We start from the raw sequence: 17,305 nt of genomic DNA on the forward strand, positions 1-17,305 counted from the left end.
TCCCCTGCATCAGCAGGCAGACTCCCAACCACTGCGCCACCAGAGAAGCCCACCCCCATGATTCTTAATGGGAGCTTTTCATAATATGCTGGTGTTCGGCCTGGAGACATGGATTTTGGTTTATAGTTTTTCACTTTTGGACCACTTAATCTTTAGGAAACAAGGTGGGTGAGTGATGGGAAGAAATGAAATTCCCCTTCAATTTGGTTAGGGGGAGTGGCATTAAAGAAGCTGACATGAACTCAGGAATGGCATTGGGGCCTGCGCTTCAATATCCCATGGCCTTGGATTCCTGGGAAGGTGGGCAACGGCTTTGTGAGACTGAACAAACAACTGCCCGCATCAGATAGCAGCAAATTTATAGCTTTTGAATGCAATAACATTAACACACTACTGCTGAAATATTTATGTTGGCTTTTTAAATATCCCAGAGGAAATCCATCCAGAAGCCTGCAAACCATATATATTCTCCTTCCTTAGAAATTTCCATGAAAAAATGATAAATTACATTTACACTGAGGGCACCTCCCTGCTCCTGAGTAAATTCCACACATATAAATCAGGCATCATTTTCCTAACTTCTCTTCCTCAAAGGCACTTGAAATTTACAGGGCAGGAAAATAAAGGCTTCCTTTCATCCTCAGAGCAGATATAGACCAGAGCTCCCTGAGGTCTCCCTGCCAGGACAACCACTCTCAGTCCCCGCCTCTCCCCTTATCTCTCTTCTGCATGATAAGAGCATTTATGAGGGGGAAAAGCAGCAAAAACGTCACAGCTAGTGTGATAACGTCACCTTCATTATCAGTAGCTTCTCCAGAATGACAGAACCTTTATAGTCAGATTAAGGGAATCAGAGAATGAAAATCTCAGATGGCGTTGATCCATGCTAAAGGCGAAGCTAGGAGGTGGCTAATCCCTTTGGTAATGCCAAGTTTCTGCACTTGAAGGACACACAGGGCGACACCTGCCCCAGTTGAGACCCAAGGTTTCCTCCATGGTTAAAATGGTTTATAATTTGGAGGTACGAGGATCAAAAGCACCAAAAATTCATGGGGCAAATCATCTACTGTACTCCTAGACTGCCGAGAAAATGTCCTATCTAAATTTCTAAGACAGAGTTTTTGGCTCTCAAAGCACTTTGTATTTAATTACATCCATTACAGAGATTTCCAAAGCTCTCTGAAAAAAGTAGTTGATATTAAGCGTGATAATTCTAACAGCTAACAAATATTGGGCATATGGCTTTTCCCATATCGAAGCAGTCTGTTTCCTTAAAAACATAGATTGAAGGACCTCACACTGGCTGGGAAATTGGCACTTTTAATAAGCACTTCAGATAATTTTTATGATTCGTCAAGTTTGGGAAAAATTGAGCTTCTTTATCTCTAGGTTAAAGCAGTATTCAATGGCATGCGTTCTCAGGCCCTAAAAGAATCTATGCTCCTAAAACAGCAAACATTCAAATAAACAAATCAAGGTGGATAATTTGATCCACCTTGATTTAAAGCTTGATTAATTGTGATTAATCCAGGGAGGCTAAAGAATATTACTGAGACATGGAATAGGGAGCCACCTCCAATTTCATGATTTCCAGTCCAAGTGTTCTTTCTGCTGAAAATTAATGATTTAATGGGTTAAAAATAAAACCTGCACAATTCTTTTTTTTTTTTTAATTAATTTATTTTTGGCTGCGTTGGGTCTTCGTTGCTGCACGTGGGCTTTTTCTAGTTGCGGCGAGTGGCGGGCTACTCTTCGTTGCAGTGCGCAGGCTTCTCATTGCGGTGGCTTCTCTTGTTGCAGAGCACGGGCTCTAGGCACAGGGGCTTCAGTAGTTGTGGCACGTGGGCTCAGTAGTTGTGGTGCGCGGGCTCAGTAGTTGTGGTGCACAGGCTTAGTTGCTCTGTGGCATGTGGGATCTTCCCAGGCCAGGGATTGAGCCCGTGTCCTCTGCATTGGCAGGTGGATTTGGCAGGTGGATTCTTAACCACTGTGCCACCAGGGAAGCCCAAAACCTGCACAATTCTTTTTTTTTTTTTTTTTACATCTTTATTGGAGTATAATTGCTTTACAGTGGTGTGTTAGTTTCTGCTTTATAACAAAGTGAATCAGTTATACATATACATATGTTCCCATATCTCTTCCTTCTTGCGTCTCCCTCCCTCCCACCCTCCCTATCCCACCCCTCTAGGTGGTCACAAAGCACCGAGCTGATCTCCCTGTGCTATGCAGCTGCTTCCCACTAGCTATCTATTTTACGTTTGGTAGTGTATATATGTCCATGCCACTCTCTCACTTTGTCACAGCTTACCCTTCCCCCTCCCCATATCCTCAAGTCCATTCTCTAGTAGGTCTGTGTCTTTATTTCCATCTTACCCCTAGGTTCTTCATGACATTTTTTTTTTTCTTAAATTCCATATATACGTGTTAGCATACAGTATTTGTCTTTCTCTTTCTGACTTACTTCACTCTGTATGACAGACTCTAGGTCCATCCACCTCATTACAAATAGCTCAATTTCGTTTCTTTTTATGGCTGAGTAATATTCCATTGTATATATGTGCCACATCTTCTTTATCCATTCATCCGATGATGGACACTTAGGTTGTTTCCATCTCTGGGCTATTGTAAATAGAGCTGCAATGAACATTTTGGTACATGACTCTTTTTGAATTATGGTTTTCTCAGGGTATATGCCCAGTAGTGGGATTGCTGGGTCATATGGTAGTTCTATTTGTAGTTTTTTAAGGAACCTCCATACTGTTCTCCATAGTAGCTGTACCAATTCACATTCCCACCAGCAGTACCTGCACAATTCTTAAAGAACTCATTCACATTAGCATCTCCCAAGATTCAAATGGCTCCGTACTCTCAATATAGCCAGCTTTTCCCTTCCCTGGTGGGTACTCACACTAGTGGAGGCAACTGCTTCCTGCACACTCTCCATAATGAATTCCTTGGTGATCCTGCGAGAGGGCAGCTCATTGAAGAGGGAGTTGATTAGGGCCACTTTAGCTGCATCGCGTCTGGCCTCAGCTCTACTTAAGCAGCACTTAAGAAGGGAAGGAGAAAAGGAGTCATTAAAGAATTCAGCATCTCACCATTTCGCCCCATCTCAATGGGTCTCTGGACATTTCTATTTATACATTTACTGTCTGCAGCTATTCCTTCATACCCATGGCTAATCCCCTGAAGATCATGCACATTTTCTTTCAGCCCTAGAGCCCAGGCAAATGTCTTGGTTAGTCTTCAAATGTGTTTGTCTTATTTCACAGTCGTTGAATGTCTACTATGTACCAGATGCTTTCATACTCTGTTAATAAATAATAACAAAAAAAATAATGGCTACTATTCTGTGCTAGGTGATTACATTCATTATCAGGGCCTTCCTCAAATCCTTATTTCAGAGAGAAAAAAAGTAAGGAAGGAAGGAAAATGGGAGACACTTTTAACACAATAATTAAAAACACAGGTTCTGGAGTCAGACTCCTTGGGTTCAGATCCCAACTCTGGATTGCCTCCTCTGTAAATGGTAATAATAGTAGTCCCTGTGTTACAGGGTTGAAGATAGGCTCAATTAGTTAATATAGAGAAAGAAGTGAGAATACCCAGCACACGGCCACACTCTATGAGAACATCTCAGGCTTATACTTTTTAACCTTCAGGTTAGGACAAAGGGGCTGCTGTCAAAATCTACTGTTTTTGCTTTTCCAGCATTTATTCCTTACCCTCCTTCTAATAATAGTCCCCTGATTTTCTTGAGGACCACCTTTTCTACCTTGCTCTCAATCCACACAGTTTGGGTGGGACAGGAAGTTTGGCTTTCCTGAAGTTAGGGGCCATAGGCAGCCTATGATTAGTTACTCACACAAAAAAATTCATTTTTCCCCAATTTAATACTGCTCTCCATCCTCTTAGCCTGGCCTTCCTGTGGCTCACACGGGTCTGCTCAATTTAACCCGATTCTTTTCTGTCCTCTCTGTCTCTTTTCTTACCAACTCCTCTTATTCAAGTCTGGTTTGGTGTGGACCCTGGGTCCAGATAGAGGGTGAAGCCCTATGAGAACTGCACTGTCCCTGGAGATCACAGATGTTGGAGGACCCCAGGATGTGATGGCTCTCTCCTACAGGCTCCTAGGAACTGTCTAATGTCCTAGATCTTACTCCAGGACTCCTAGTGGGAAACAAGCCCCAGGAAGAGAAGCCCAGGCCTGGGTCCTGGTCAACAGGATGGCCAGACACCCTTGCCTCTGCCATTCAGTGACTGTGAGACCTGGGCTGCTTGTTCTTTGGAGCTTATTTCCTCACTGGGCAAATGGGAAGGCTAGGCTCTCTGGTCTCCAAGGTGGCCACTGCCTAGAATGCAAGATTCTCAGAATCAGTAGTGCTTGGTTACTGACATCAAAGAAGAGGGAAAGTACCAAAGACCCCACTTCATTTTGCAGTTTTGGGCCTCAAGGGCTTCATAGCACCACTGGGAAAAAGCCAAACCCTTCCAGTTTGCTTTTAGCACATTCCTGCCTCTACCTCACCTGCCCCATGCTGACCATCCCTGCACTGATCCAAGAACACTCCAAACTCATGTGCTCATGTCCTCCAGAGGCCGCCTCTCTTCTCCATCTCCACAGACCCAGTATGAGTCCCCTGAGGTCAGGCCCTGGCCCCCTCTGATATGCCCCCGTGACCTCCCTAGAACAGTTGTGACTATTAGTGCAATGATCCTGTATGTGACTATGGATTACCTCTTCTTGCCCTTCCCCCAACCTCCAGGCCTGGCAAGTGCCCCTTATATACTTCTTGAGCATCCTCCAGAGTGCTTACTCCCAGGGTCAGTTCTTGGAATGCTCATGTATGGTTAGTACGTGGGCAAAGTAATGACAAGACTTCTGAAATGGTAGGAACACAACACCAAGGAGGAAGGAAAAAACATGTGTCAGGAGCCTAACAGAACAATTAAAGGCAGCTATTTTAACTTAAGCAACACAAAGAAATTTCCAATATTTCCTTTAAATGAAGAATGGAGCTAAATTTCTAAATATGTATGTGAAAGGTGGTTTGGGCTTTTTCTCCTTAGTGTTTAATGACAAGCTAGAAGGCTTTGGGGTAGCTTCAGGCAGCAGCGCCCTTCAAGACCTTTCTCAAGGTTTAGGCCACCTGCATTAAACCAGGGTTGGGGGGATCAGAGGAGTTAGGCAGATAGATTGTCTTTGCATTATGGACTTGGCTGGGAATTTACAGGACATTGAGTTCTGAGTCAGCAGTCTAACTGAAGCTTGGGTGCCACCTCTTCCAGGAAGCCTTCCCTGACCAGTCCCAACTGCAGGCTGGAAGGACCAGCATCCATAAGAGGCACACACCACACTATTGTGTAATTGTCTACTAGTGCTCTGCCCATTGACCCCAGACTGTGAGCAACTTAAGGGCAGAGTCTGTGACTTAATCATCTCTGCATCTTTGCACCTGCAACATAGTTTGTTGAATGAATAATTGAATGCAGCCTAGGAAATTCAAACACTAATGCGCCTGACAAAATATTCAAGAAATCCTCTTAAAGAAGAGAATTCAAGATATATACTTATTACTTTAAAAAGTCCCATTTCAATATACACTTTATAGTATTCATAACCCAGTAACATAAAAATATACTAATATGTGAATTTCAGAGGGAAAATTGGCCATCAAGTTCAGACACTCTGAGAGTACTATTTTTGCCTGAGTGTAGGATATGTTTATTATTCTTTGGAAAATCAGTTCCCTGTTAAAAAGCAAACAAAGTTTTTGCAAATATTACCTGACATCTGTAAAAGCAGCTCATTTTAACAGGAATTTGCTGTATGTAATCTATAATAATGCCATTGGGGTTTTAGAATTTAGAGAATTAGATTCAGATCTGGGCACTCTTAAGAAACTTTATATAACTTTCTATCTAAATAATAGCAATTTAAACCATCTTTCATAGAGAGAGACCTAGTAAACACTACTTAGATAAAAGAAGCTATCTATTTTAAATAAGACCAGCTAAGTACTAGATCAAAGGCGCCACATACATTTACAACCAAATGGCACTGCTTCTGAGATCAAAGTGCTGCAGGGCTGAGAGAACAGAAAGAGCCTCTACCCAGAAAGCATGGAAGAGGACTATGAGACTTAACCAATTTCGAGATTTTTAAAGCAGACACATGTCTTTACTTATTTTATTGTTTCAATGTACAGGATCTTTGGTTAAAATGGGGGAGAAAGTGTACCAATTAATAAGTACATAAAATAAAATAAATTCTGAGCCATCAAAGGCTTTTCTTGCTATTGTCTTTTGCATTTCTGAAAGACAAGTACTTCAAAATGTCTATAATGTTAACCAGCCGCTTTCTTTTAAATTTTGGAGCTACAAATCCAAGCCAGTAAAGCTGTATATTTTTCTTTAGGGATCTTTTAATGGGAACTCTCGAACCATAAGGACCTGTGCTTGGACAAGAAATTTAGCTAAAAGCAATCTACTTGGCAAATCTAAATCAGAGCGTGGATTCTGCTGTAAGAACAGGCACTGTCAGAGTTACCATCCAACAGTGGGAAATGCTGCAAGAAAATAAAATATGGTAAGTGACAGGACGTTTTATTGATGTGTCCAAACTGGTCGTCAAAGACATCAGTTGGGGAGTGAATGAAGTATGATGTTATTTCAAAGCAACTTCCTGCTGGAATTAGACTTCCCAGGTTGTATGGTTTATTCTTGCTGTTTTTCAGCCAGACCCCAATCATAAATACAGACTTGTAAACCATGCCTTATCCGCTAACCATTCTTACTTGTTAATATAGAGAGACAACTTCTGTCCTTTGCACTTTGTGAAAGTACAGAGCTGGAATATTTAACAGTCAAGATTTTACTAAAGTCAGCTGTGGATTTCTTTGGTATGTGGAGACACATGCTTTTCAAGTGGCTAGCAGACCCCACTCAGACATTTATCTTGAGGCTTGGATGCCTTTCATTTGCTGGTAGATTATAAAACACTATAATCATTTCAAAGCCTCTCAACTCTAAAATTAAAGCCAAAAAAAAAGAGCATCTGTGGCATTGCTTAGGAAAACCATTTAAAGGTGGTGGTATCCAGCCTCTGAGATAACCCCCAGTGATCTCTGCCTCCTGGTATTCACACACTTGTGCAGTCCCCTCCCATACTGTACAGGTTTGGTGTGTGCAACCAATAGAATATGGCAGAAGCTAAGGTATGTCACGTTTTAAATTAGGTTATAAAAGACCTTGTGGCTTCCATCTTGGTCACAGTTGCTTTCTCTCTGGGAAGAGTCAGCTGGCATGTTTTGAGCAGTCCTACTGAAACGCACACGTGGTAAGGAACTAACTAACGCCTTCTGCCAACAGCCTTCTGAGTGTGATTGGAAGCTGATCCTTCAGATCTGATCAAGCCTTCAGATGACTCTAGCGCCAGCTGATGGCTTGACTGAAACCTCTGGGACACCCTGAGCCAGAACTACCCAACTAAGCTGCTTCTAGATTCCTGATCCTCAGAAACTGTGTGAGACAATGATAAATTTTGCAGTAATTTGTTACCCAGACATAGACAGCTAATACAAAGGCTTTGCTCACATCAGGCAATTGGGAACTCCCTCAGCCCACCCTTGAGGGAGAGCTCACTAACAGTAATCCTCATCGCTGACTCTATATGCTGGGTGCTGAGCTAAGCAGCTTATGTCAATTGTCACATTTAGTTATTACCACAATCCTATGAAGTTGGTTTTGTTATCCTTATTCCACCCACAAGAAAAACAGAGGTTACATATCCTAAGGTCATACAACTTAAAAAGTTACCAAAACAAGATTAAACCCCATGTCTGTCTGACTTGAAATCCCAGATTTTTAACCACGATACTAATCTGCTTGTCACAGAAATGGTCACCCACCTTGGGATAGAGAAGATATATAATTGGGCTGAAGTCTCCCAGCATCCCCCAGATCAGTACAGATAGTACTTTAGCCCAAGCTCCAACTTTGATATTCCATGGGTCATTTTGACATAAGACACCAAGGGTATCTCCTACCATTCCCACATGATGAACTCAACTTCTTTTAGAAGAAAAGGCCAAGGAAGAAGCAGTGCACTGTCATAAGAAACTGTCATAAGAAACCAGGCCCCATCTCTAGGAGCTTCCCCAAAAGTCACCTCATTAACATAAACTCAGGTGTGGTATAGCCCTTTATTTGTTATAAATAACAAAAGATACCTTTATCACTCCTATCACTTAGGAAGTCCCAGGGGTTTCAGGGGCTGTTGGCAGGGAATCAGACCGCATATATGTTATTATAAATCACAATATCACAACGGTATATCTACCTCTGCTAACATCAAACATGCTAATTTCTCACTAGAGAAATTACTTCTACACAAAAGTCAAGGACAGCAGCATTCAGGTTGAAAAAAAAAAAATCCTTTACAACTGTTCTTCTAAAAGTAGGCCCTTAGGAAGTATGTAAGTACTTCTAACTTAACTGAGGTCTCAATTTGCCTTTTTGCTCAGCAGTTTTTATTTCTTCCATGATAATTTTCTATGTGTCACACTATGCAACAGAAAGATTAAACCAAGAATGATTTGTGGGTCAGTAGGCTGTCCTGAAATAAAATAGTGGCTAATCCATTTTTTAGGATGTACGGAAATTCTTAAATTAATTGAAATAAAATTTTGGTAGCCACGTACATGTTGTAAACATAGAAATGCCTAGTAAGATACTAGTTTTATTGTTAATTATTGATCACAATAAAAATTGAAATTATTATAAGTGTGTTACTGTTCACAGAAACATTTTCTAGCCAGGATGACACAATTTATACTCTGAACAGTAACTGTCCTGGTAGTCCTCATTTTATTGATAGTTTTTCGTTGCTTTGTATTAGAACATGTGTTGAGTGACTGTTTCTGGACCCTAAGATTTTTCTGTCCATACATCCCAACGACAGTGTTTTCTTTACGAAAGCATGTGGAAAGAAATCAATATAAGTAACGTTTCTCCATCTTAAACAAACAACAGACTTCTTAGAATTTTTTATACTTGCATATTAAAGACATCAAGAAAAATAAAGGTCTGCAGATCCTAAATGTATAAAACTGAGTTAGGTACACTTTATTCTGTGTCTACCAATGGTAGCCGAGGAGTTGAAAAGTGCTCTGTAAGGAGCAAGGTTTTTGGAATAAGACCCGTCATGTATTATACATTTGACAGATTTTATCCACATGCAAACTCAAAGCTGAAGATGCCATCCTCCCTGGGGCCAAGGGCAGGTCAGTGTTATTTAGGTGGCATTTGATCAATCGCCCATGGGACCCAAGGGGCTCTCCCAAGCTGGGACTTCGCAGGTGGCAAAACCAAATAAACTGACTCTGTGCGAAGTGAGAATTCTTGCCCAGATCCTTTAGGCTGTCAAGTCTGTCATTCAGGTGGTTGGGAGTGTTTTGCTTTTGTGACTCAGAGTGCAAGTCTCAGCAATTGACTTGCAGAGTTTGTGTGTAAGACCTGCCAGCTCTGGTCAGTGTCACCAACACCTCAGTTTCATCCTGACAGCAAGCCATCAGCACAAAGAATGCCACAAACCAGGCCCTGATACTAATTGTCCCCTTTTCAATTCTTTAAGACCTTGACTGCCCCGGTCTAAGCATGAACATTTGCATGTGTTTCAATTTATCTATTCGTAGATATATTAGCATTTTTTTCCCTTCCAGAGGGTGATGTGAAAAAGGGCAACCGTTGAGACTCAGTCACCCAAGTTAATATCATGTCTCTTTCTCTGTAGGTCAGGCTGGCTGCAAATACATTGGGAACAATTTGGAGCTCTGTGTGTGCTGGGAATGGGGGTCTTTGCTAGGTATGGGGGAGGGGACTGGTCTGGGAGTCCAATTTTCAGAGAAAACTCACCAGTTCCTGTCAACTGAAAGAAACGTTTCATGCACATGGTGGGTCAGAATGTTATTTTTATAATACAAACCACCTGGCCTCCTCCTCGTTTACCTCTGCCACAAATGCTATTCTACACACATACCTAGACCAAGGTCCCTGGTAACTATTACAAAACCATGTTGTTTTGCTCCTTGAGGTTTTTTTCTTTTCCCTTTTTTCTTATTCTTTTTTCAACTTAAGGTGAAGACAAGATGAATTGATCAGGGCTCAAAGTTTTGGTTTATTTTTATAGTTGCTTTGATGTAAAAGGACTTGGCTCTGCACGGAGAGGGATGGGGGGGGTAGGGTGGGGAAACTTTCTTCCTCATTCAGCAGCTTGTGAGACAGTGAGCATCTTCCTAAAGTTTATCAGCTGAGGCTGGGGGACTCCCCTGGAGATTGTCCCAAGTCTATTTACCAGGGAGACTTTTCCTAAGCATTCCTTTCACTATATGCTGCTGTTCTATTTGAAACAACAATATGTGAATATCTCTATTCACTTTGCTTGATTAAAAAAAAGTAAAGTTAGCAAAGTGTTCTGGAGAATAACTAGGTCTCATTAAAACAATATGCACTTCCAGTTTCACGGGCAAGCCATGAAAGCCTGATCATTAGCTGACATATGACTTTCAAATGGGAAGGGGTTATAACTAACCTTCCTATCTTTGAGTCTCATTAGTTGCAAAACAGGATGCTTTCCTGTGGAGATTTCTACCAGGAAATACCTCCTTTAGAAGTTAAGTTACATTGCATAGCATGTTGTGCATCTGCATCAAGGTATACAACTCTAGAGACAGAGAAGAGGTCATGGTTGATTTCAAACAGTAATAGTTGGCATTAAAACAGCATTAGTGCAAGGCAGTAGTCTCAATTTTACGGCAGGAACTAAATCTCTCTTTGGAGCATGGAATGTTAAGGCTAGACCTTATTTAATAATCGGTAAAAAAGAGAGCATTACAATTCCATTTAGCCAAGTCTATGAATTAATCAAATTTTCTCTTAGTCCTTCTCTCTCGGGAAAAACTTAATTTTATAAACTTACTCTATTGTGATTTAAATATACTTTTAATTCCCTGGACTTTGAGAAGAAGAATCATGCAATGCATGAAAGTATAAAACATGTGTTTTATATCTGATAATAAAGGTGAAGTGTGCTTACTGCCTTAAAAGTGACTAAAACAAAACCCCTATCCTTTTAGGTAGTATGTACCTTGGAAAAGTAGTTTTTCCAGGTGTCTTCAGAGGCAAAGGCTTTGGTTTGAAAACCAAGTGGCATAAAAATGGAAGGCCTTTCAGAGACAGAGCTTTGGAAGAAACTCATCTGCTCTGAGTGTTCCCTCTCATACCTCCCAACTGTGTGACCCTGTTGCACAATGCCAAATACTGGTTGGAAATGAAAAAAAAAAAAAAATCAATCAACAGCTTGCCTCTGGAAATATTAAACATCTCAATTTCACACAGCACCTGGCATGATACAAACAGCCTAAGTACCTGACCCCAGTGTTTACCACCTGTTTTTCTGTAAAGCAATTTTAACAATAACAAAATACGTGAAAAAAAGTATGACATCTCATTGAATGAGTGTTCTGCACTTCAAATAAATCGAGCTATCACATCAATGTTTTAGCCAGGTGATACATTTTTTATTCAGTCATAACTTTTGCACATAATCACATGATGTAGTACTACACTCAAAGAAGTTTTACTTTTTATTCCAAATAAGAGTAAAATACATTAATCCAAATCATTCTAGCAGACTATATGGAAGACAACATCAGTGGCTTGAAAACAAAACTTGAATCACAGATCTTTTAATCAAAATATAAAATAAGAGAAAATACTCAATTAAGTTCCCCCTTTTGGATTTGGAAACAAAAACAGCTGCTGAAACAATGAGTGGCTTTCCTTCTGAGTTCATCAAGAGGGGAGCCAAACGTTGATCTGATGGCCCTTGTGTTGCCCTTATTGTAAAAAATGGAAATTACTGCAAGTTTTCATGGTCATGATATGGGGCTAGGGAAGGATTAACTGCCTAGACAAAAATGGCATAGAGAAAATACACCCAAGATGCATGAATTTCTACTTAATGCCTTAGAAGATAGTTTCTTTTATAAAAGACACAATAAGCACTAATGTGTTTCAGTATAACTTTCTAAAAGACAAATAATTTTATAACAGTAGATCATTTTATTTATCGTTTAGAAATTCAAAAGTGAATCATATTTTCACTTCTCTTTTTCTATACTGAAGTAGTTTGTGAAGGCACAGTTAAAAGGCAGGGTTATGGCTGCTTTCTTTCCCTCTGGCTCTCTGTTTTTTTTGGGTTGTGGCGTCAAAACTAACTGAAAATTCTTTAATTAGTCTTCTTGGACACAAGCCTCCCATTTACTTCAGTGGGAGGTTTCTTTGCATAAAACCAGTGGTTTGTGTCCACCAGAGCCTTTTGACTGCTTTCCTTTGATTAATCAGAAAACTAAAGCTCAGTCTGAGTACCACTTTTCTAAAGAATGAATGAGCATAATCTCTTACAGCTTTCATGAACCAGAAGGATTAATCTGGCAGTCCAGTCCCATACTCCACTTCAAGTATTTTCAATTACTTGGCACCGTTGGAGGTGACGTCCACGGCTCAGTAAGAAGGCTACTGCTGGCATAATGGTTTCTCCATGTCCCAGCACATGGTCTTGGCATTAATAATCCATCATGAAATGATTTGCAATGCACAAGGGTGACATTTGATTACGTGAAAGGCATTGCAGGAATGAGCATGTAGGTTCTTAAGGCCAACTGCTGGCAAAAATATGATAAAATGTTATATGGTAAAAATAACATTTAGACGGTTTAGTTGAAACCACTGAAGACAGTTTCTGAACTGACCATGAAAAGTGTAAGGACATTGCTTTAGGAGAAATATTCTTTCTTTTTTTTTTTCCTTCCTTTCTCAAATCACATTTTGGGGAGCCAAATAGGTTAAGATTTGGCAGCCAATCACCCAAAGACATTTTCAAAACATATTTGATTCAGGAAATTCTGGATCTTTTAAAGCAAGGATGTTAACAATCCTCCTGAGAACCTTAAAATATGATGATTCAAACATAAGGAAAAGGAAACCCTGAAATGATCAGAGAAATCACCAAGAGGCTTACCTGCTGAAGAGTTCAGCTTTTTAAATTTTGTTTTCTATTTTTTAGAGACTATAAGGAGGATGGTAAATTTACTACATACGGGATGTCTTATCATTTGGAGTAGAAATTTATGAGACAATAGGGAAATTCATAATTCTCAAGGAAGCAAAAACAAAAACATTAGAATTTCTTAGACTCATATCCTCTAGATCTATTTACTGATCTGTCAAAAGCATTATATTCTAAGTACATTATAATGAATGTAGTTATTACATATGAACAAACATAATGCATGGGTGTGTATGGCCAAATGTTGGTTATTCGAGATCATGGGTATAGGGTGGAGGGAAAGTTATTTTGCATAAACGAAATTCAGAGAGAATTAGAAGGTTTTTTTAAATCAATAGTTTCAAATTAATCCACTTTCAAAACTTTAATCACAGATATGAACATAATAATATCAGCTGATTTTAATGTTACTGATTTTTCCTTCCTAGCCCACCATCTTGCAGAGTGAGGTGAAATACCTTAGTTGATATATTATGTTGTATGTAATAGTATATATTGTTTTGTATATCTGTCAATAGTGATTATATTTTTTTTAAAAAGGACATATATAAACTTCATTGATTCTTCGGATTTGTTATTCATCATTTAGCTATTCATTCAACAACATTTATTAGGCACTTACTATATGCAAAGCCCAGTACTTGGCATCTTAGGGATATAAGGATACAGACTCTGTCCCTGAGGCCCTTACATTTTATTATAGGGACAGAACATGCACATAAGTAGCTGTAGCATAAGGTAAAAAACATTAAATACTAGAAGAGAAGCAGAGATAACTAACTGCACTGGAAAATCAGAAGAGGTAAAGATTTTTAGTGGGGAGCTTCAGGGAAAATTCATGGAAAATGTGATATCTAAGTGAAGTCCTGGAATATAGTCAGGGTTTAGACATGAAGAGAAGGTGGCAACAGCACTTCATGAGTCAGTCATAGTATGAGTGTGGAGTGGCTGGAAGAGGTCAAGGCCTGGATGAGGGACAGTCAGGCTGAAGCACTGAGTGTCAGAAAAGAATTCAGGAGCTAAAGCTGGGAAAGTTGGGGCTAGTTGTAAAGTCTTTATTGCCAGAATAAGGAATTCAAACTTTAATAAGAAGGTAAAATAGTAGGGAGCCATTGGAGCCATTTTTTTTCTTTTTTACTTTTTATTTTGAAATAACTTTAGACTTATAAAAGAATTGCAAAGATAACAGAGTTCCCAGAAAAAAGTCAATATTATGTAAGTTTTAATGCTTTTTTAATAGTTCATGTAGTATTTTTATATCACACTCCTATGATTACATCCCCTTTCTCATGCTGAGAGTAGTGTATGTTTTTTATTCTTTTTTCTTACTCACAAATGTCTTTCTTGTTTATCTTTTCAAATATATAGTTTTTCATTTTTTTGACCAGGTTTGCCAGTTTTTGCCCAATTTCATATCAGCTCCCCCATAGCTATCCTACATGTAAATCAAATCTACCTTAAAACAAAACAAAGCAAAACCCAAAAAAACAGTGAGATCAATGCACAGAAGTCCCTTGATCCATCTTTTAAACAGAATGCTGTCCCTTAGTCTCATACAGCCACAGAGCTGTGTGACTTTTTGTCATGATCCTGCTTGGAATACGGTGGGCCATTTCAATATGAAAATTTGTGCTTTCCTTTAACTCAAAGAAAATTGCTTCTGTTACTTATTTCTTCCCCTTATTTCCTTTGTCTCTTTCTAGAACTCTTATTAGATTAATGTTTACCTCCAGGATTTATTCCCATGTCTCCTGTCCTCTTTTTCCATCTCTTTGTCTTTTTGCTCTAAGTTCTAGAAAATTTACTATTCATGTTTTACTTTGTCATCCTTTACTAATTTGGCTGTGATCTATGTCTATTCATCTGTTTACTCATTTTTTATTTGTTCTAATTATTGTTCTAATTTGGCAATCACACTTTAAATTTCCTGTTCCCTGCTTGCTTCTTTTTTCTTAGCTGTTTTAGGGATACTTATCTTTCCACAATTTTCTGAAGATAATTATTGTAATACTCTTTTACATACTCTGCTGCTTAAAATATTTCTGTTCTTTTGTTTGCTTGCCTTGGCCTTTTTAAAATTTTTTTCTTTTGGATTTCTTCACATGTTTGGTGATCTTTAGTCCATTGACATTCATGGACAAAAAAAAAAAAACCAGATTCATTTAGGTGGCTGGCAAAACCTTGCTCTGTGGCTGAGCAGCTCTGTTTTCCTAGGAGGCCTCCCCTGAATGGGAAGTCTGATGGGAGCTCTCTATGAGTAGGCAGACTTCACCTTGAATGCTCGATGATGGACCTGCAGACTCATGGGGATTAGGGAATCCTTTGCTCATTTGCTGCCTTTCCTCCCCCTCCCTTGCTCCCCATCCATGTCTAAGTGTCTAGGGTTCCATCAAGTTCTGTTCTAAGGCTTCTAGAGCCATTTTCAAATCATCCTCATCAGGCAGTTCACTTTCATTAGTCAGAGGTAAAAATCCACTGTTGACCACTGCTCAGGGTAGAAGGCAAGACCTCACTGGCTGGCGGTGTCAGAAGTTTTGAAAGCAGTTCTTTAAAATTACCCCAGGCTACTGTCAGAGTAAGCTTTCTGAAACACATTTGAATATATCATGCTCCTGCTCAGAATCTTTCAGGGATTTTGATTTTATATAGAATAAAACCTGTTCTTCTTTGCAAAGAACACCCCTTATAGTTTGATATGAGTGCCTACCATCATCGCCTACTGTTTCCCTGTCACAGACACACTTAGGATCCCCAAATTCTGAAAGTTCTTGTGGTTTTCTCTTGTTCCATGCCTCTGTACACACTGTTCCCTATGCTGAGAATGTTATCTCTTCCTTACTGATTGGCAAAGACACCCTCAATTGTACATCTCAGTGTGTGATTGCTTCCCATGAATTCTTTTCTGACTTCCCTAGGCAGACATAGGTTTGTGGGTCTATTTATTAAACTATATCTTCCCCTTACTCCACAAAGGATTTGAAATAATATAAAACAGATACATGGTAACAGGACGAAATAAATGAGTGAGGCACACAAAGGATTTGAAATAATATAAAACAGATACATGGTAACAGGACGAAATAAATGAGTGAGGCACACTAAGTTCAAAGGGAGAGTAAAGTTAGAAATATAAATAATATCAAGTATGAGGTTAGTCCTAAAAATTACACGACAGTAAGTTTTATAGACATACTACAAAGAGATACACTGAAATTTTGCCTCTGGGCTTCCTAGTTGTCCAAGCTAAGAGGGAAAGTTGAGCGCTTCTGAGTTTCACATTGTCCATAAACTATAAATGAAGGATTTTTGCCAGTTATTGAAAATTAAGAGAGAGTTTACTGCACTAAAGGGGTACTTATAAAGGTGACTGGTAAATTGAGAAGCTCCAACTTTTGTGCTTTCATTGACCCTCTAATATTACTATGTAATTACTATAATTTTGTACATTTCTTTCCTTAAGGTATGGACCATATCCTCATTACTTGATCCAGTGCTTGATATTTCCTAGTCACTCAATAAGTATTTGTTACGCACACAATCAGATACTGATTGTTAATGCAGACAAATGTTTTTGTGTGAACAGGTGTACAACTAGAAATATATCATCTTTTACACCCATCATAAACATAACAAAGAATTAACCAACTGGAAGAGTCTTTATACTAATTATCAAAATAATACTTGGAATAACTGCTATATATCAGATAAACACATTGCATGTATATTTCATATGATTCTCAACCTACCCTGTGGGTATTATTCCCCATCTCAAAATCAGGGAAATCAGTAAGTTAAATAAATTTCCCAAGGGTCTACAATTATTCAGAGGCAGAACTTGGGATTGGCATAGGTGCCTGAACCCAGCCCTGTGACCCTCAACCTTTGCTATAGGTTCATGCTTTCGTGTGTAGTAGATTGATTAGTATTTGATTACAAATTTCATAAACGTGAAGACTTTCTACTGATGGAAGGGCCCTGATGGAAGGACTTTGCCCAAGTTCCTTTGTTCTTTAAGATTTATTCTAAAATATTTGAGGGAAAAGGCAGCAGCAGTTAGGCAAATAAAATACTATAAAATTCATTTTCCAAGAAATATCAGGGGACAACACCCTAATAAAAAATACTTCCCATTAAAAAAAATGGGAACATCTGACCAATTTTTCTGTTACATAATGG

General features: G+C 39.2%; 1 protein-coding gene across 5 annotated transcripts in view; it reads right to left on the bottom strand.

The window, feature by feature from the left end:
* Window positions 1-17,305, bottom strand: part of LIX1 (limb and CNS expressed 1) — a 48,845-nt gene that overhangs the window by 10,934 nt on the left and 20,606 nt on the right. For all 5 annotated transcript variants that reach the window (XM_067731307.1, XM_067731311.1, XM_067731310.1 and 2 more), the window contains one exon: window positions 2,909-3,049. In XM_067731307.1, coding sequence (XP_067587408.1) covers window positions 2,909-3,049 — 141 coding nt within the window. The remainder of the gene's footprint in view (window positions 1-2,908; window positions 3,050-17,305) is intronic.

The sequence above is a fragment of the Pseudorca crassidens genome, chromosome 3 (genome assembly GCF_039906515.1).
Source record: "Pseudorca crassidens isolate mPseCra1 chromosome 3, mPseCra1.hap1, whole genome shotgun sequence".
Classification (NCBI taxonomy): domain Eukaryota; kingdom Metazoa; phylum Chordata; class Mammalia; order Artiodactyla; family Delphinidae; genus Pseudorca; species Pseudorca crassidens.